Source organism: Corythoichthys intestinalis, chromosome 8 (assembly GCF_030265065.1).
Source record: "Corythoichthys intestinalis isolate RoL2023-P3 chromosome 8, ASM3026506v1, whole genome shotgun sequence".
Taxonomy (NCBI): Eukaryota; Metazoa; Chordata; class Actinopteri; order Syngnathiformes; family Syngnathidae; genus Corythoichthys; species Corythoichthys intestinalis.
This window is the reverse complement of record NC_080402.1, coordinates 37603478-37624372: the sequence shown is the minus strand read 5'-3', so window position 1 is coordinate 37624372 and position 20895 is coordinate 37603478. Positions and strand designations below refer to the sequence as shown.

The following is a 20895-nucleotide window of genomic DNA, read 5'->3' as shown; positions in this document are numbered from 1 at the left end:
TTGAGATTTGGCATTTAGTATGTGAGGAAATGAGGGAAAATAAAAATTAGGAGATGGAGGTTGGGGTCATTGCTGGTTTTGTTTACTTTTACTTTGCAAATCATTGAAAAAATACAATTTTGAATGAAAATTAGTTTTTGTATGTGTTATAGAAATAACTGTGCTAAAACAGTTTTCTTTGCATTTTAGTAGTTTAAGAGGTTTGACCCCCTGCCCCCCCCCCCCCCCCCCCAAATAAATAAATAAATAAAAATTTAAAAAATGGGGGGAAAAAATAAAATCTGGCTCCGTGGCGACCTTCACGTCGGGGAGTTCCGGCAAGAAATTCTAGCAACTTTCATCCCTGGCCTTATGCTAGTCTTACCAACTTTAGCTATGTTGACATAGAGACAACTGTTAACAACTGGTACACAACTAATTCAATGTAATGTGCAATAACATACTGTTAAAAATATAAAACACAATTCCTGCAAATTTAATTATTTCATTTTGTTATGTTCAGTGATTACAACAAATTCTAAAGTTTTCAAGCATTTAAACCAACGCTAGGAAACTTTTCAACCTTTATAAAATATTTTCACAACATGTGTGATGATATGTCGGCTGAAAACTAGTTGAATGGCAACTCTTTTATATCCTGAGAGGGTCTGTATCACTTTCACCATCACTAATTAACTTGGAGGAGGGTGGCAGGAACCCTGCCACACACACAAAAAAAGAAACTACAAATGTGCTGACTGCTTTACGGCATACGTCACTTCCCACACATTGGCTTTCACTAACTGGCGTGACACCCCCCCAACCGAACTTGTCAACACTGACAAGCTACACGGTTGCTAACAGTCATATTCTATTGTTTAGCCACAACTGGTTTATTACCTTATTACTTTTTACCCTTCACACAGCCGCTGAAACAGAAACGCTGTTTAATCCATCTGCAGGTGTTATATAGAAAATTATATAAGGTTAAATATATAAACAAATATATACAGTATATACAGTGATTGCACTCAAGGTAGAGATTGTCAAGGATAAGGTAATTTAAGGTCATGGCAATTCATATAGGCAATTCATGTTGATATATAAATAAGGTTAAAAAGGGAATAAAGTAAAAGTTGTTAATTGTGTTGTTTTATTTGTTTGCACCGTAGCTCTTACATTGTGTTTACATCAAGGTGTGAAATAAAAGTTGTAAACCATCAATTTGAGAGACCCATCTTTTCAACCGGGATGCTACAATTACAAAACCATGATATAATATTTCTTGTCATTATTCTTTTAAATATCCATAAAGAACACACATGATGACTACAGAACATGTAAATGTCAACTCATAATAAAGTGACAACATAGCAATGATTCAATGCCCTTGTAACTTCATTTCACATGTCTAGTAGATGTTTGCGTTGATGTGATTTCAGATGATCTAGGTGTTTAAATGTTAGCCCAAACATTGTGCAACAGTACGGTCCCTCTCCTGTCTGGGTACGTTGTTGTTCTTTTAATATGTCAGCATGAGTGAGGCACTTGTTACAAGTGGTGCAATGATGAGGTTTTCCTGTGTATGAATTCTCTGGTGCAATTTCATATTCCACACTTGTGCTTCTTCAGCTCTTTCAAAGATGGGAAATCTTAACCACATTGGTTGCAGAGGTTGCTCAGAACGGATCTTCTGGTGGACTTTGTGGCTACAGCCTTGAATGATTGTTTTTCCACAATGTAGTGGCCCGTGTCCAATACCTCTGTGTGCTTGCTTGTGGGCCTTTAAAGACACGGAATTGAGAAATGTCAGAAAGCACTGGTTACAAATTGTGCCCTACTGACATTTTCTGTTGTCTGAACCTAAAGTCGCTCACCCAAACACGTACTGTCACAAGCATCAGATACAATTGAGGACACATTCGGTCTTGGCAGCTCAATCTGTTAACTAAATCTCTTGAAGCATCTGCAGAGGACACACATTTTTAATGTATCCTTCCTCATTTATCAATAAACAATTAAACTCTTTAATCCATCTTAGTCCTCATGGATGACCTGCAACTGACCCTACTGTTCTATTCCGATCTTTTGGTTCACCTGTTTGCAAACATGGATCCTTAGCCTCCTCTAGTGTTTTCGCATTGTCTTCACAATGGCAAATGTAGGTCTGGTCATTGATTAGCTGTGATGATGACGCTTGTAATTAATCGATTTTGTGTACCATGTTAGTGGCTCCATAATCATCTAAGTCTTTCATGACATGCCTGTTCTTTAAAAGTAGATCAAACTGTTCATCTGAGGCAACATTGTGAGTTAATTCTAGCCTCTGGTCAAAATCTGCTTTGCAGATCATGTGAGACTTTGTGAAATATTTGGAATCCAGAGTGTTTACTCGGTTCTGGGAGATGTGAGCCCTCGGTATCTGGTAAATAACATGAGAAAATAACCAACATGGACATGTGGGAAATTGTGTTCATATTCATAATGCTTAATATTCATTTACATCATTCCAAGATGCTCAAACTTTTAAGTGCTAAAAACATGAAGGTACAAACCATCCAAATCCACAGTATCCTTTGCTTCTGGTGTTATGTTTTGGGCTTCTTCCTTGAGCAGTCTGTCTAGATTTAGCATATGTGAGGAATACCAATAACAAAAAATAAAATAAATAAATAACAGGCTTTAGTCATCCTGTCAAGTGACTGCATAGCCTACTTTACATTGCATTTTAATACAACATATGCCAACACAGTTACATGAAACAAAAGTCCAGTCATTATAGAGTTATTCAGATTAATACCTCTTACCTTAAATTATGATCATTTTAAAAAGGCAAACGGCTTTCTAAAACCTGCCTGTAAAGCCTGCTGATCATGTAGAACATCTACTGCAATACGGGATGATGACTGTTCATAACTTCCTTCAATCCATTCTCTAATTAAATAATTAGTTCTGTAGAAAAAAAACAACAACAAAAAATGGATTTGATTTAGGACGCTTAGACTGACCATTCTCTCAAAAGCTTTTCTGGTTTACAAAGAAGGTTTAGCACAAAAATGAAAGTAAAGGCTGTGTTAGGGAATGCGTGCCTGAAGATGCATGGGGACCAGAGGCGTCGCATCCCATTAGCCAAACCAGGCAATTGCCTAGGGCCCCCAGCCAGCAGGGGCCCCCGGAAGGCCAACAGATTTAGCACACGCAGCTTTACTGCACTGTCGCAGCGACAATTGTAGGGAGTGTTTAAATACCATGGAATCATTTGGCCGATTATCTAACGATTCTGTTATCAATCCCAATCAGCACTACCCATGTCACATAGATTATACATGTTTAAGAAAGTCCAACCAGCTATTAATACCACATGATTTTTTAAAGAGTGACTCAACAAGTACTCTCTGGAAAGTCCATGCCGAGTTGTTTTATGTTGATTTTCACAGGCCACCTCATTATTCATGTGACTACTTAAAGAAATGTAGATTTTTCCCAAAAAGTATTTATGGGTCTATCGTATTCCTCGTCGAATACTCTATGAACAAAATATAACATATATGCATCTAAAATAATCCTAAACGATTTTATTAGCAATTTTAATACTCCTTTTAGCAAGGTTCCTTGGGTATGCGTACGTTCCCATAGCAACCAGTCCTGCTATTGTTCTACGTCAGTAGTAAGTACATCCATACGAGTCAGTGTAAAGTGCTTAGTTTTCGCCACTTTTATGGTCAAGATGACCGCACGTGCCCGCAACGTGCACTCGCACCCCCACACCTTTGTGTTCATTATACTGTACGTTCCCATAGCAACCAGTCCTGCTATTGTTCTACGTCACAAGCGCTGCGTATTCTGGGAGCGAGAATAGGCGTAAGGTGCGCATTTTGAGCAGAGGACGGCCACCTGTTAAAATGTGTGCGTCCATGAACGAATGTAAGTACATCCATACGAGTCAGTGTAAAGTGCTTAGTTTTCGCCACTTTTATGGTCAAGATGACCGCACGTGCACGCAGCGTGCACTCGCACCCCCACACCTTTGTGTTCATTATACTGTATGTGTGTCACGTGACACAGAAGGGCCCCATGTTGCTTGTTGCCTCGGGTCCCTGGGGTCCCCTGCTACGCCTCTGGTGAGGACATCGCCTGCTCTCACAACCACAGAAGAACTGACAGCATTGTTAAGGACCTGTCTCACCCCAGGCACTACCTCTTTGACCTGCTGCCCTCCAGCAGACTCTACAGGTCCCACAAAACGAGAAATAACAGGCTTAGAGACAGCTTCTTCCTTAGAGCCACCACCACCCTGAATAAACACAAAAAACTGAACTCTCCATAAACACTCTTTAAACTTGTTAAATATCACTGCATAATTAAATTAAATAAAATAATAAAATAAATAAATAAAATTGTGCATAAACTTGCACATCGCTTTCCTATTTATAGAAACATTTTATTCATATTTTATTCTAATTGTTGCACAAATGTCGCTGCTAATTTAGGACCTCATTGTTGCACATACTTCAACCTAGGCCAGACATAATTACTCCCTTATAAGCACCACAATACATATTTTCTTATTTATTCTAATATTCTACAGTGTGTCATCCCCTCCATAAAACTTATATAGACACATAAAAGTCTGCTAATCTCAGCCTTAAATACAGTTATATCATCACTCCAGAAAGCTGGTCTGAAATGTTCTAAATGGGTCATTAAGTTCTAATTGACAAGTGGAAGAGGAACCGGTGCAGCTGAGTGTCAAGTTTTGGGAAAAGTTTCAGTGTCATTCACGCTAGCTTGATATTTTGCCAACAACAAAAAGGTCCAGATCACAAATAATAACAGTGACGTTTTTCAGCATGCATATGGTAATATAACACACGTCATCATGAAAAATAAAAAATACAGTAGTAACCTTTCATTTAAAAAAAAAAATCGCTATTATTTTTTATTATTTAGTTGTTCTTGGTTCTTTGTAGATATTACATTCAGAAAGCTAGATTTACAAAGGTGGAGATGGCGGCGCAAGTAACCGACAGCCATCTTGCGTCAGAGGACTTCCTTGAAGGGATCTACTGCAACCGGCGTTTCACCTTTGTTTTTTTATCATGTTAATAAAAAGTTATAAATAAATAAATAAATAAAAGTCAAATAGGTGCCGCAAAATATTGTCCTGTGGACAGCGGTTTGGATCCTCTGTCTTTAGTGAATATAATAAAAACACTTAAGGAGAAAAAAAGTGATTTCCCCACTAACATATTCGTAATGAATTCCTGACAGATTTACACACGGTTTGCTTTATAACAAACTGTATGAGCGTGGGGTTTGATTTAAGGATGGATTTTGTGGGTGGAATTATAATTATTTGCAAGGGCGTAGGTTTGGTCTCAACATTGGTAGGGACGATATAACAGCTTACACTGCATGTACACTTTTAGCTGGGGACGGAGCATTAATAAGACCAAAGTGGGTGAACGGGTGTCAGGGCTACATTTCTCTCGAATATGAACCTAATTACTTGATAGGCTAAATGATCAATGCAATGGGTTGGGCAATTATGGAAAAAAATCTGAATCGGATGAATTCAACTTTTTACCTTGATTATGATCAATTTATGATCATCTGAAAAAATGTATGATTGGGCTGCAAATAAAAATAATCATGAATATTTAGAAAAAAAAACATACATTTTAATTAATAAATGAAATTCACTAATAAGTATTTAGCTTCAAAAGTGTAAAGTCCCAACATGCTCTGGCATTCTTCGTTTTTTGTTGTTGTTGTTGTTTTTTTAATTATTTTTTTTTTACTTTCAACACTTTCCTGTGAAACACAGACCGCGTCCTGGGACTTCTCTCCCTCAGCAGCTTCTTGCTCACGTTTTTCTGGTTCTATAGTTTCTGGCAGAGTTTACTACATTTCTCACATTTTAATTAACGTCAACATTCAGCAAGTGAAAGGGGGTCAATGTAAATCTGAACATAATGACAATAATTCACTAAATAATAGAAGGGTCAATTATATCCTTATAACATATGGGAATCCAATCTAAATGACCTATATAACTGAAGTCATTATATAATGTAAATAAGGTTGCTTAAAAGTTGGTGGGGACAATTTAAGCATCCTGAGAAGTTGGTAGTGTCATGTCCCAATGCAAACCTACGCTCTAGTCTTGATTATTTGTAAATATGCTGCATCTCTTCCAGTCAGGAAAATCCAAGCTGATCAAAAATCAGTTGAAATTGAACAATTTGTAGGTATTTCAAAGTAAACCCTCCTTTGACTTTTTATGTTTGTATTTTTTTAATCAACCGGACGCAAAAAGGCCGACAAGGAACATTCTCACAACTCTAGCGCGAAAGCCGCGAATCTGGCATCTAGTCTTATATATGTGATATCTATGAAGTAAACAGTCGTACTTCCACAAGAGAGCATTTTTTAAAATAATTTTGTTAATGAACTAAAATAACATTGAGATATCCCAAACGCAATTTTGTATACTATGTTGAAGTGAAACAGCAAACTATGTTCGGTGTTAAATGCAACAACGGCGGCTTCGCATAGAAGATGGCGTTGACGCATGCGCGTTCTAGTCGACAGAAAGAACCGCAGCATATGTGCGTCACACATTTCGCATACAACAAAACTGCCACGGAGGCCATGTTGAAGATGGCGTCAAGCTACATTTTGACGTACTATAAAGAGCGTTAAAAGTGGACCCGTTATTTGTTACGCAAGCTAAAGAAATATAGTAAGATGTCAACGGACGATTTCCAAACGAAGTACACCTCCTTCATGGAGAGTGTAGTGAAGAGTACCATAGGAGAAACTACAAAACTTTTTGAAACTATGGTCGAGGAATTAAAGGCGGAACTATCTAAAGTCAAGACGGAGAACGAGGCCCTTAAAACAACATGCAGACAAATGGAGGCTGAGAAAACCCAGGCGATCAGTTGGTCTGGCCAAAGTCGTGGTCCGAAGATGCGCGATACAGCCGTTCAATGTGGTACGTTTTGGTTCTTTTGAGGCTCTAAATATGTTAAGTAATCTTCAGTAGTCCAGTATTGTGTTTCTAAAAGTTGAGCGCGAAGCTGTTTTTATTTTTGTGATACGTTTTAATTCATAAATACAGGAGGTTTAGTAAATCTGCATTTCCTTCCCTCGTGGAGACTATGAGGCAGCCCTCATGACAATGCCCTTGCACGACGATATAAAGTGACTAAAGTAAATGTGTACCCCAAACATATACGTTGTAAGATATAGTCCTGAGAATATGCGCACTTTTTAAAAAGACAATAACGATTTTCCCTCTGAAGCAGGAAAAGATGGATTCGTTGTACAGTAGATGCTGCAATTGTGCTTCCGGTAGCTAGCTTTGTGTCAGGGTGTTGGTTTCACTTTTTTTTTTTAAACAAATGTAAAAATCTAATGATAAATTTGTTTCTCCCAACCGCTAAGCTGTCGATTCTGCTTATTTGAATGTATTTTCCATTGCATACAAATAAAAAATGATGGATGCAATAATCACATGATTATTAGATGCTGGGCAGCAATCAGATCACTGCTCCTTGATGTGTGTAATTTTTTTTATTTCCAGTTTTTACAAATCCTAACCATTAATTGGGTTTATTTTTGCCTTATATTGGTGTTTGGCTTAACAGCCTCCCTGTGAATATCATTCCCATACAAATCGTTGGCACTCTGTAAACAGTCCTGTTCACTTCATACGCATTTGCAGTGCTTCATTTTGTTTTGTAATCACAGTGTAATTGTATCCTATTTTTAGTCATTTGTGTCATGTCACTATGTCACCCATACCTTATTGATCAGGGTACAAAAAAATTACCCCGGGCGGATACCATTGTAATGATGCAATTTTTTCGCCAACAGGTTTGTTTTGATGGTTTAACTGAATGTTTTTATATTGACTCATTGCTCTCATATGAAGCCAGCCTACAGTTGTAATCACTGTGGTTATGCAGGGATTTAAAATACTTCCAGGGACTTATTTGTCACACTGGAGGTTGCCCCTTGTGCACAACACAGCAGTAAATGAATACATTTAATTGAATTTATTTCACGTTTTGTATTCCTTTGCAGAACTCCTTCCTGGCGATTCTGTCCTGGAAGTGCAACCGGTGGGGCAAAGCATAGTCCAGCAAAACAAACAATACAATGAAGAAGACTTGGTGTACATCCTGCTAAATGACCACAACTATTATGGTGCAAGAGAAAAAAATGCACTTCTAAACTCAGAGGTGCGTATGTCTTCTGGAAATAACAATATCTCAAATATGTATTAAGAGCTCAAAGTGTTTAAATTGAGTTTCTGGAGTTCATAATTTTGGGGAGTTTAAATCCATCATATACATTCATTCATTTTCATTTTATTCGAACAAAAGATACAACAGCGCTCCCTCTGGGGACTCCCTCGTTCTGCTTGGGGGGACTTTAACGCTCATGTGGGCAATGACAGTTAGACCTGGAGGGGCGTGATTGGGAGGAACGGTCCCCCCAATCAGAACCCGAGCTGTGTTCTGTTATTGGATGTCTGTGCTCGTCAAAGATTGTCCATAACGAACACCATGTTCAAATATAGGGGTCTCCAAAAGTGCACTTGGCACCAGGACACCCTAGGCCGCAGTTCAATGATCGACTTTGTAGTCGTGTCATCGGACTTTCGGCCGCATGTTTGGGACACTCGGGTAAAGAGAGGGGCGGAGCTGTCAACTGAGGCAGGTGGTGCCTGGGTGTGTGTTGCTTCCAATGGTGGGGGAAGATGTTGGCCAGACCTGGCAGGCCCAAGCGTATTATGAGGGTCTGCTGGGAATGTCTGGTAGAATCCCCTGTCATAAAGAGCTTCAACACCCACCTCCGGCAGAACTTCTACCTTGTCCCAGGGGAGGTGGGGGACATTAAGTGCTAGGGGGCCATGTTCCGCACCTCCATTGTTGAGGCCGCCGATCGGAGTTGTGGCCGTAAGGTGGTTGGTGCCTGTCGTTGGGGCAAACCCCTGAACCCCACTAGTGGACACCAGTAGTAAGGGGATGCCGTCAAGCTGAAGAAGGAGGGGCCTACCGGGTCTTTTTGGCCTGTGGGACTCCGGAGGCAGCTGACAGGTACCGGCTGGCCAAGCGGACTGCAGCTTCGGCGGTCGCCGAGGCAAAAACTCAGACACAGGAGTTTAGCCATGGAAAACAACTTCCGGGCGGCTTTGAGGAAATTCTGGTCCACCATCTGGCGTCTGAGAAGAGGAAAGCAGTGCACCATTAACACTGTATATAGTTGAGATGGAGTACTGCTGACCTCGACTCGGGACATCGTGAGTTGGTTGTGAGTTAAAATAATTTTAAAAGGGTGTTGGAAGAGTAAAACAACTTATCTAGTCCCATCCATTTATCTTCACATATGTTTGACTTACCTAGTAAGGAGCACTGATGAGCTACCTGCTAGCCAGTGTGTCACTTGAGCCCAAAAGGTAGTGTATAATGTGAATTGCAGCAGCTGGAAAAAGTTTTTAACGTCACAATTTTTCCCACTAAACATATTTCCAACGGCTTGACATGAAACAAGGGGTACTTTGGTTTTACCAAAGTAATCCACAGATGCAACGAAACTAAAACTAAATAAGCGCAGATATTTAAGTGACTATACAGAGTTTGTCACTTTTTTACTCGCAACTGCTTGTCACCTTGGCTAGGTTCATACTGCAGGTCTTAATGCACAATTCCCATTTTTTGTCATATCTGTATTTTTGGCGTTCAGACTGCCTTTGTCCATTGAGCCCATTCAAGTATTACGCACGCACACTAATTTGCAGTCCGACACATGCTGAGCAAACTGACCGGCATGCGCAGAAGCATCAAAACAAATAACTACGCACTGTGCATGCATGACGCACACACATAAGCCAGTATGCCCCAACTCGGCCATGTAAGCAGAACTGAAATATTGCTAATTTGGCGCACAGTTAGAAACCGAGCATTGTCCTGCTTCTCTTTTTCTTCATTGTATTTATTATGACTGTAGTCAAGCCAGCCTAATTCGTAGTAAAAGCCAAGTTCAAGCTAGACGCTAACGTTAATGAACGGCTACATCAATGCTGTCTTGCATGCTGCTCTTGCTGTTTGCTGATGTAATTGCTGCATGAATTCCAATTTGGGAGACTTGACAGTTCAGACCGCCGCCACATTCTGGAAAAATGTGGGACAGATCGGATTTAAACCACATACGAAAGTGACCCAGAACAGATTTGAAATGGTTCACTTCTATGCAACTTGTCACGTTCAGACCGTCAAGTTAATGCTTTTCTCGAGTCGGAAAAACACGAAAAAATCGGATTCATGCATTAAGACCTGCGGTCTGAACCTAGCCTTTTTGACCTGCGACTGCCACCTCCACCCTAAAGCGTAGAGTAACTGCAGTGCAGCCTAAGCTCGTGCATGACACTCATGCTTGTACTGGCGTGAACATAACGCAACGTGTGTTTGGCCATCAGATCAGCACCAGAAACGTAACGTAACAACAGCAAATGTGATTTTTTTACTGTTAGTAGCAAGGGTTTTTGCCTATCGGAGACTAGGCAGAGGCTGGGTGAAACAACTGCTGTCGCAGGGAAGCACATGGTCGTGCACAGGCACGTGTTCAGACTGTTGGACCCTAAACACTCTATGTAAGGGAAGTATACTTTTTGGGGCAATCTCAGTAAAAATATATGGCCTAAGTGCACTGTGCAAGGCATTGGTGGAGCATGCATGGAGTATAAAAGGATTTTAAATTAAATCTAAAAATCCTGTATAGTCCCCTTAAGTTGTGTTGCGTAATAACACGGGGAGTGTTGATGTTGAGTATTGAACACGCCAACTGACATATTCAATATTTTGTACAAAAGTTTTTATTTCTAATGAGAGCTTAAATATGCCACCTGTATGGAGAAACTATTTGCATGCAGTCCTTACAAGCAGCCTTTAAATCTTGGTTCTATCGTGTGCTTCTTTTATGCACCTTAAATTTCATTTCTGTGTCCCAAAATACCCCACTAATACGCACACGTTTTTTTTCTGCACACCACTTGCACAACATTGTAAATCTGGAGACTTATAACAACTTCACAATTTAAAAATGTGAACTACCCACAGTTATGGCATGTTTCTCATGGCTTTCAGGCCTTGACATCTAAAATTAGATGGTTTGTGTACGCCAAATACCGGCTATTCCGCCTTAAGACTTCTAGACTTCCTTAAGTAGTAATAACCAAATAAAAATTCACCGAGCAATGAAGCTTTGCAGAAAATTTGTTTGCACCTGGTCCAAAGCTTTGTGGTGCTTTTTAGGTCTGGTGCCATCGAGTGGGCTAGAAGCCCAAGAGATCAGCAGTGTTTACAATTCTATGGCTATTTGTTTAGGAAAATGATATGAATGTTTTTGTGTTAATATATGATCTAAATACAACTACTGCTATAATGATATTTTTTATTCATTTTTATCTAAAAATTATAATTTTTACACCGTGTTTATAAGGGGCCGTTTTACATGGTGACTCTCCGAGAATACGAAAAACTTCAAATTCGGATGTATATGGTTCCGTCTTTATTCAAACAATGTCGTAATTCCGTGTGAAAATGATGTAGTATTCATGCCAGGGCCTAGAGGGCAGTGCAGATTTACAAGGCGACAGCCAATGATCCACTTTGACCCTAACAATCTGCTCAGCCCGGAGGACAACATACCCCAAGCAATGGCATTTTTCTTTTGCTCCAAACGGCACAAAAATGGAAACATTCAAAATATTTAAATTGAAAATATTCTAAAAACAGTTAATTAAAGCCAACCTTCCGCCATATTTGCTGTTTTTAATGTTTACTAGCACCGCTGCGCACGCCCAATGTGGCGTGTGCGAGTGTAGATGTTATCGGCACAGGAGCTTTCCATTGATATGGATGCAGAGGAAGCCCCCCCCCCCCCAAGCCCCCGCAATCGAATCCTTCCACTTTGGAGCCCGGATTCAATGTTTTGCGTTTTCGCCTTCCGTTTTTCGCCGACACCCTATGATGGCAAGGCCATTCCACAACACAGTCATTGCGTATTGGTGTTGCAGAGTCGCCATGTAAACTGTCCCTAAATATTTGCTTTTTTGAAAAGTATTTCAACAGCCTTATAAAATATTATTTCACAACCCGAAATACAGAAAAGTTGAGTGTTGAACAATGCTCTCCTTTTAGATTACTGTGTTTAATTCAGTTTAAACTCATACGTCTCTTGAGACCACTCATCCCCGAGTCACTTCAGTATTTTAGGGTTCCCGTGCATTTTTTACACGTCACGTTTTTTGTAATGGTACCATCGCGTTCCACTCACAAGAAGTTTTTTTAATAACTTATACCTACCTCTTAAAAGCTCCTCCACCGTTCTCCATGTTGAGTCCGCGCAAAAATAGTAGCCAGAAGACAAAGTATTGGATACTTGGGATATAAGAATTCGTATTTCTTTTGACGTGCCAACGCAAGTCGAGATGGTGTTCTTCCAAGAAAATAAAACTACAAAAATGGATGTTTCCGTCATCTAGGGTTTTTAACACAGGTGAAAGTCATCGTCTGTTTATGTGTTCCAGCTCCCACCTGCTCCAATTGATTACGTATTATTCTCGTCCGATCCAAATTACGGGATTAATCAAATTTTCTCTCCCTATACCGCTAGAGTCTGCGGGAATCCCGTGACCTGTGGGATTTCCCAAAATAATTCATGCTCTAGATTTGAGTTAGTTGTTCTATTATTGTGTCTTTTAATTATTTTTTTTTCTTCGCTGTTTATTTTAAAGGATTCTAAACCCACTATGGTCACCAGGAATACACTGTCTGCAGCTGCAGGTGAGAAGTTAAAATGGTCACAAAACATTGACTCAGTTTTAAATAGTGCAACAAATTCCATTTCTTTGTAGTTGTAATTCTCCATTATTATTTTCCCCTCTTTTCTTAGATTCAACACCAATTCATGCTTGTGGAAGTGAAACAGAAAACTTTGGAACTAGCACGCATTTTTTGAATATAGAGCTCAGAAAAAAACATGCGACCCTTGTGACCACAGTTCACCCCAATCTGGAAAAGGATTACTATTTACATGAGCCACAGATTAAGTCAGTAGGGACATTAAAATATCCAAACTCACTCACTACAATAAATGATAGCATGGACGTGGCAGTCAGGGCAGGAAAACGAACAGCTGCATTGGGGACTAAAAGTTGTGGTAGTCTGACAACAACCTCCCAAGAACAGTTTGAAGGATCAGAGGCTCATATTGCGCAACTATCATTGAAGGAAGCACCTGTCCAAGAAAAAGCATGTGCAACACTGCAGCAATGGAGTAGTGTTCCCCATCCAGATGAGTGGAAAGTTGAGCAAACACTGCTGGACAAACAGCAAGAGGATGAACAAATTAAATTAGGCTTAATGGAGGATGAGACCACCTGGAGAACAAAAGGGGCAGTATACAAAATCAGTAAAGACGGAAAACAGCTCTCAACAGAAGTAAAACATCTGAAAAAGACGCTAATGACAACACTTTCACCACCTACAAACTGTGCTGGTAATGCAGAACAAGTTAAGAATTTACCCTCCAATTGCGAAACAGTCAGGCCCTCATCTTGGGTTACAGAAGTATCCTCAGGTCAAACAGAAAAGGCTGTTAATGTTGTTTCACCATCAATGGAAAAGAGAACAAGCAGGACATTAGAAAACATGGAGAACCATAATGCTGCACCTCTGGTAGTTTCAGTATTTTCATTGTCAGAAGACGTTTTGTCCTCTGATTCTCAGCATTCCAGCATGGGAGTAAAAGAAGCAGCAATTTATGCAGCCAACAGTGACATTACATCTGCACCAACAGTATTAACCAGGCCAACAGCTCTATCACAACAATTACTGTCATGTCAGCCACGGGAAATTTGCACTTCTGTAACACTTCATGATGCAATGCTACTAGATGAAGCAACGGATCAATCAAAGAATTGTACATCACAGGAAAAGGCAACAACCCATGACCACTGTACTGTCTCTGTTGCTACCTTGCCATCCGTGGTTCAGTGTCTATTACCTACCCAAGATGTGTCACCACAGTTACCACCAACGGCCAATGTATGTGACAAAGGCACTAAAGAGGTGTTTACAAACAAGACACTTTTTGTTAAATATCCAAAAGAACCCAACAATTCTCAATCCAATGTAAGATTTCCATTACAGCATCAAGAAGAAAATGGTGTTACTTCTGACATTACAGCGACATCATTACCTTTGAATGCTATATTAAGTAAATCCCTTGATTGGGACTCTTATTGTACTGTGGGTATATTAGCAATACCATTACAGCGAATGATAGTATCAGAACCTGTCCTGAATAATATAGTTGATCTGCCCAAATCACCATCTGCTCATACACAGCATACAATCCTCCCCCTGTCCCAAAGTCAAATTTCAACTATTGTGTCAGCAGTTGCTGCTGCTCACAATAAATCTACTTCTTCCTCTTTGGAAAGTTTTCAGTGTGAATATAAGGTTGCCTCCTCACCAGTGCCTCCGCCTGTCATTTCTGATACAACAGAACAAAGGCCATTATCACAAAAACAAATTAAAATAATAATTCCCAGATCTGTCCCTTTTGCGCCAAGTCAGTCACTACTGTCAAAGACAATAGACACACTTACCGTGCCAAATATAGCTGGACCAGATATTACAGTGCCATTGTCGTCACAGCATCCAAATATATGTGCTAAATTGACTAAGGATGAAAATGAAAAACCCACATCATCATCCCTACAACCAAATTGTTCCTCACAGCATACGGATACTTTGGAGAATTTACAAATAACTCCAGGGAAACAAACAATGGTATCGACTAAGAGTTTATCAACAAACTGTTCTCCAGTAGCACCACCAATCAGAGAAGAAAGGCCACCACATGTAGCATTGTTGACCAAATCTCTTTTGGCTTCTCAAGGAAACAAATCTGTTGTCCCACCAGACAGAACTCTGGTCAATGACCTGGTAGCAAAACCAACAGTCTCTCCAGCAGATCTGAATCCAATATCAACCGTCAATGGAAATGTAAATTGCTCTTCTATGCCAGGGAAGGTATTGGCATGCACCGATATTGTAGGGAAACCAGCCAACTGCGTACCATGTACGGCATCCAGTGTATCTGAACTGGTCTTGGAAGAATCAACAATAGACTTCTCAAAGGCTGAGTTTTCCTTTGGATCTGACCAGGCACATAAAGTGGCTTTTATTCTTGATGAGGGAAATATCAACAATGTGGATAAAGAACTTATCAACAAGGCAATTCACGATTGTGGTTCATTAAATAGCGATTCTTCCCCTTTGCAAGTAAGGCAAAACTCAAAGGATTTATCAGACCATTCTTTACAATTAATCAAAAACGAGTTCCCTGCACAGTTGGCAGTGTCACCTGTACTCCAAGTTGATCAAAAGGTAATGTAGAAATTGAAACACTTTTGCATCTTTATGATACAAAACCTAAACAAAATGTGTTTTTTCTTATCTTTTAGGCATCAACAAATGAGTCTACAGATGCCGAACGAGTGTGCGATGGGACCAGCACCAACAGCTTGACAAAGTCACAGAAAAAATCCAGTGCTGACAGCCCCCTGCCCCTCAAAATGCAGCCTCAAGCTAAAATAAGAAAAACAACTCCAGAGCCACCGAGAGGCAAACAGGGTACTCAGAAAAGTACTAAGAAACCAGGATTAGAGGATGTTATTACTGTTGAACAAGAGACTACCAATGAACATATTTCCATTTACACCAATACTGCCAGTCTTTTGAGTTCCACACGTCTGCTAACAGAAAATGTGTTTTCCCAAGTAAATATCAGTAATCAACAGAGTACAGACTTACGTTCAGATGAAAATAGGAGTACTTTTGAGGTGATATCTGTTCACAACCAAAACCCAAGTTTAAGTAAACATAGTCCATCTCCAAAAGACTCCACCGACAAAACTTTAAACATCCCCCCCTTGACACATTCTGAAATTAACATCAGCCATGTAAACTCTTACAGTCTAAAAATAGAAGATACTTTTGAGACAATTACAAAAAACTCTGAAAAGCCCTTTAGAGCCCAAGATTTGACCAGTAAAACATTTGAATCTACTATTTATCCAAAGTCAAAATTAACTAGACGTACAACTGACGTGGCAACGATAAAATCCCCACTGAGTAGTTATACAATTCGTAGGTTAGGTTTAACTAACAATAAACCTGGTCTTACAGAAACACGTCTAAGGTCAAGTATAACTAAAGATACTACACCTCTAAAGCATAAACTCACACCTGAGAGTCATAAGAATTGTGTGTCTGGTAAGGTCAGTTCTTGTGTTAAAAAGACCAAAATAAGTTGTCCTCAGGATCAGTCCTCCCTAAGAGTGACTACCCCTCCTCCAAGGTCAAGATTGACTAGAAATTCTACCAGTCCAAAAGAGTGTCAATTGCCTCCTTTCGGTCATAATCGGTCCAGTTCAACAAAATATGTTCCCCTCCCTAAAACACCATATTGTGAATCTCTCAGGAGTTACACCTTTTCTAAAGAGTATACATCCAAACAGATGACAAGACAGTCCAGTTCATTGCTGGGTAAAACTGCTTCCTCAAGTGCAGGGAGGCCCCAAATGGCTAAAAATAGTTTAAGTAATACTAGAGAAAGTAGTGCTAAGAAATCTAGATTGAATTCACCTTGTTCCACTTTAAAAAATACTGTAAAAATTCAAAATGTAAAGGAATTAACCAATCTGACAAAAGCTCAGACTATAGGAACCTCACTAAGAGAAACGAGGTCATCACTTTTACCAATCCAGAGAGATAAACGCACACCAAGAGCTCAAAATAATTTTTCAGTCTCTCCACCAACTCTTTCTCACCAACTGATCCGTATCAAAGCCCCAAATGTTGTGCCACCAGTACAGCCTCTAGCGGTCATTGGTGAACGACTGCTCAAAAATCAGTGTGGGGAATGCGGTCGTGTTCTTAGTAGCAGCGCTGCTCTTGAGAGCCATGTAAGTCTCCACACTGGTCACAGACCATTTTCTTGCACACTCTGTGGAAAGAGCTTTCCTGACGCCAAGGGTCTCAAAAGACATGTCAGAGTGCATCGCAATGAGAGGATCCATATCTGCCAACAATGTGGGAAGGACTTTATATATGGTTTTGGCCTCACCAAACATATCCAGATGGTGCATGGGAAAATCAAGCCATTTGCCTGCCAGATTTGTAACAAGACATTCTTCACAAAGCGAGATGTGGAGATCCACCTACGAATCCATACAGGGGAGAAACCATTCCACTGTGATTTATGTGAAAGAAAGTTTACAAGAAAAGTAGAACTAAACGTGCATCTTAGGTGGCATAATGGGGAAAAAAGACACTGGTGCCCATATTGTGGGAAAAGATTTTTAGACTACAACAACCTTAAAAGACACAAGTATATTCATACAGGAGAGAAACCACATTCTTGCCCACATTGTCCTAAACATTTCACACAGTCCGGACATTTGAAGAAGCATGTTAAAAATGTACATAAAGTCGTTTAGGAGCTTGCAAGTAGGCATTTTTAAATCTATATATACACACGAATGATGGTGTATTCATTTGTAATTATGTAGGTTATTAGTACTATGAGAAATGTTTGTCTTATTTATTTTAATGTTTTTCTTATGGCAGGTGAGTTACATTTTTGTATCTTGTTTCTTGTTAACAAATCAGTGCCTTCTTTAGTAAAACTTGCATTAAAAAAAACCTCAAACCGTAATTATACTTGTTTTATTTACAATAAGAATTTTTATGTCACAATTTTTCTCAGTAATTACATTTCAAAAGTATCAGTTCACATGAAATTTTCACTAGATGTTGGTAACCACCCAAGTAATCCACACATGCAAAGAAAAAAACCATAAATGTGCAGAACTTAAGTTCAAGTTCTTAATATTAATGACAGCGGAAGAAGTATTCATTTAGTACTTTTTATTTTTTTTTAAGCCTTTAATAATAACAGCTTCAAGGCACCTGTCTTTTTTTTTTTTTTTTTTTAAGACAGTTGCATATATTGCTTTTTCAGTGAAATCTAATATTTAGTTATTTCCATTAATTTACAATTGCAGGGTTCCCGCGGGTCCTTAAATTGTCTAAAATTTAAAAATCTGGATAATCACTGTATTAGATTTAATGGATATTGTAAGTATTAAATTTCCAGACGATGCGTTTAATGCCAGGAAGATCCCTGTAAATTGGATACAAAAAATGGAAGATGGTTTGTTTAAGAGCTCCATGCTAACCGCTGTTCCAGCGATTGAGTCTGGCGAGCGTCCAACGGCTCAGATTCCCAGGGCGGAGCAAGCCACAGCAAACAGACGGCGGAGTGGACCAATCAGCGACGGGCGGATGTGACATTGGTAACGCAACAAGAAACTAGCGCGAGTGGTGAATGTAGAAGTGTATTCAACATGGCTAGTGCAAGACCGACTGTTGTCAGTGGCTTGTGTCGATTTGTTTTTGGTACTTCAAAACTGATTTTACTGCGGATTGGAACATATTCTCAGCTCTTCCGTTTGCCATCTGTGTTGTTGTGGAGACGACTTCCCACGCGTAAGAGTGACGTTACTCTTTTAAGAACACGTCAGCAAATAATCTAATCTGATTGGACGGATCATTTCGTTCGCCTTGCGAGGCCATTAAGGAGAGTTTTTTTGTTTTGTTTTTAGTCACACATCCAAATTTACAAACAAAAACGGGCTAAAACAATTGCAACATTCTGACAAAAAAAAAACACTCTCCACCATAATAAACAGATTCCTACTTGATTGCCATGTTTGTATTCATACACGCACTCTCACACGACACCACGCAGCACACACACAACCACACGCACACACACAAATTACGAGGCTTTACAAAAAATACTGACTTTCTCAAACAATGATACCAAAACGAGAGCTTTTTGCTGCTTGCTCAATTTCAGAGATCAATACCATAGAAGAAACTCATTCATCCAATATTTAAAACAAGGTTTTGTTTTAAAGTACCTGCATTTGTGAATTAAGAATTTTCCAAGTAGTAAAATCACATTAATAACATAAGCCAAGTCTTTATTTTTGCACAACAAAAACAATTCCTGACTCAAAAGCATCCTAATAAACTTACTGCATTTACTTAAATCAAGACCTTGTATGCAGAGCTGTCTTAACCCAGGGGAGATTTTAGAGTGCAAAATACTTTCTCTAACCTTCGAAATCAAAGGTGAAGGAATGGCTTTTATCATCCTATTAAATTGACTAATTGAACATTTAACCTTAAATTTTGTGCAAAACTCCTCATACTAGTAATATACTCCCATTTCCATCCAGAAAATGAGCAATTGCCCAAACACCTTTTGATTTCCACTCTTCTAAATAAATCGATTTCCTCTTTCACAGAATATATCGATTGTTCCATATAGGTGTGTCATGCGGAGAAAAAATGTTTGAAAATCATCTTCCAATAGAGGAGCACTTGTTGATGAAAATCTGACCATTCTATCAGCAAAGAGCAGTCCTTAAAGTCGCAGCATAACAAAAAATATTTCCCCCCCAATTTCTGAAAAATCGCATTAGGAATCATATACCAAAAGGATTGTCCATATTTGATCAAATTGATCAACCGCCATTAAGGAGATGGGTCCCAGACTCTTCTCACAGTGTTTGAAAAATCCAGGGGGAACAGTCTGGCCGTGCTAGGCAAGTATTTTGTGGGCCTTTACAGGTCACTTCTTGTTCATTTCAGGGCATTTACAGGTGACTTACGGTTGATTTTGAGTCGCTTTCTATAAACTTGGTAACCTTCTTGAGTCACATGATTTTCAGGAACCCAAAACCTACAGGAAGTGCCCTGTAATTGTAAATGCCCCAAAATCCACAGAAAGTGACCCGTAAATGGCTCAACAGGAAAATCAAGTGGCCGAATATCGAGAGGAAATGCCCCAAAATGAACTCACTGGCTGCTACTGACGGCCATGGACGTCCAATCCATTTGAAGAGGGAACCATGGCAGCTAATTATTGACTATTCATTCACTGCTACCCTCCCAGTTCAAACAGATAGGACGTTTACTAGTGATAAACTCACTCCATTTCACAGCAGAAATATGGAAAGAGCGTGTTTGTCTGTTTATTAGTTGTTTTGTAGAATGATTTCCTGACCAGCATATCAATAATTGTTGTATCGCCATATCGTGAGATCTTTATCATGAGTCACCCAGAGGTTTTCACCCCAGATTCAAAGTGCATAAAGACTTTCATTAGGGACAGTGGGGGTCAAAACAGTCCAGTCGCAAATTAGAGGAGAAAAACACAATTTTTCTTATTCTTCAGAAACATGTTTTGGTCTTAAATTATATTTTTAAGGTCTTAAAAAGCATTAGATTTGACATTTAAAAGAGTGCAAGTCAGGTGACTGAGTTCATTCTAGTAGCTATCTTCTTTACTAATTGAGCTTTCTTGGCTGTGTGTTCGGGATAGTTGTCTTGTTGAAATGCCCACTGTTGTTTCATCTTCATCCTTACTTTCACCTTTCCTTCAATTGTAATCTGTTTTCCAGTACCATATGTGGAGACCCAGCCACAAGGCATCATGTTCATGCCTTCAGACTTAACTCTTAGTAGGCCTATGGCATTTTTGGTCTGATGTCCTGTGCCATTTTCCCCCCTCCAAACACGGTCTTTATTATTGTGTCCAAAGAGCTCAATTTTGGACTCATCTCACCTGCCTTTTTTAATATAAACCATTACTTCAGAAGTTAGTTCAAATTTTGTACCGCAAAATGAGTCCAGAATTGAGCTATTTTGACACAAACCTAATTTGTGTACATTTATATACATACATCTATATACT

General features: G+C 39.4%; 1 protein-coding gene across 3 annotated transcripts; it reads left to right on the top strand.

The window, feature by feature from the left end:
• The first annotated feature begins 6565 nt into the window (after positions 1–6565).
• On the top strand, positions 6566–17827 carry LOC130921053 (zinc finger protein 1 homolog). Of its 3 annotated transcripts, XM_057844673.1 has the most exons (5): positions 6566–6979; positions 8074–8231; positions 12791–12839; positions 12949–15452; positions 15530–17827. In XM_057844673.1, the coding sequence occupies exons 1-5, from the start codon at positions 6730–6732 to the stop codon at positions 17564–17566; spliced, it is 4998 nt and encodes a 1665-aa protein (XP_057700656.1). In that variant the 5' UTR covers positions 6566–6729; the 3' UTR covers positions 17567–17827. The 3 variants fall into 3 exon arrangements, with proteins under 3 accessions (XP_057700656.1, XP_057700657.1, XP_057700658.1); XM_057844674.1 differs by lacking the exon at positions 12949–15452; XM_057844675.1 differs by lacking the exon at positions 12949–15452 and having other exon boundaries at positions 15530–17803.
• The last annotated feature ends 3068 nt before the right edge of the window (positions 17828–20895 follow it).

Excerpts from the sequence above, each read along its gene's own strand:
- LOC130921053 (XM_057844673.1), top strand. The coding sequence starts at position 6,730 with ATGTCAACGGACGATTTCCAAACGAAGTACACCTCCTTCATGGAGAGT. Across the intron at positions 6,980-8,073 it reads CGATACAGCCGTTCAATGTG|AACTCCTTCCTGGCGATTCT; the intron begins GTACGTTTTGGT and ends ATTCCTTTGCAG. Across the intron at positions 15,453-15,529 it reads TACTCCAAGTTGATCAAAAG|GCATCAACAAATGAGTCTAC; the intron begins GTAATGTAGAAA and ends CTTATCTTTTAG.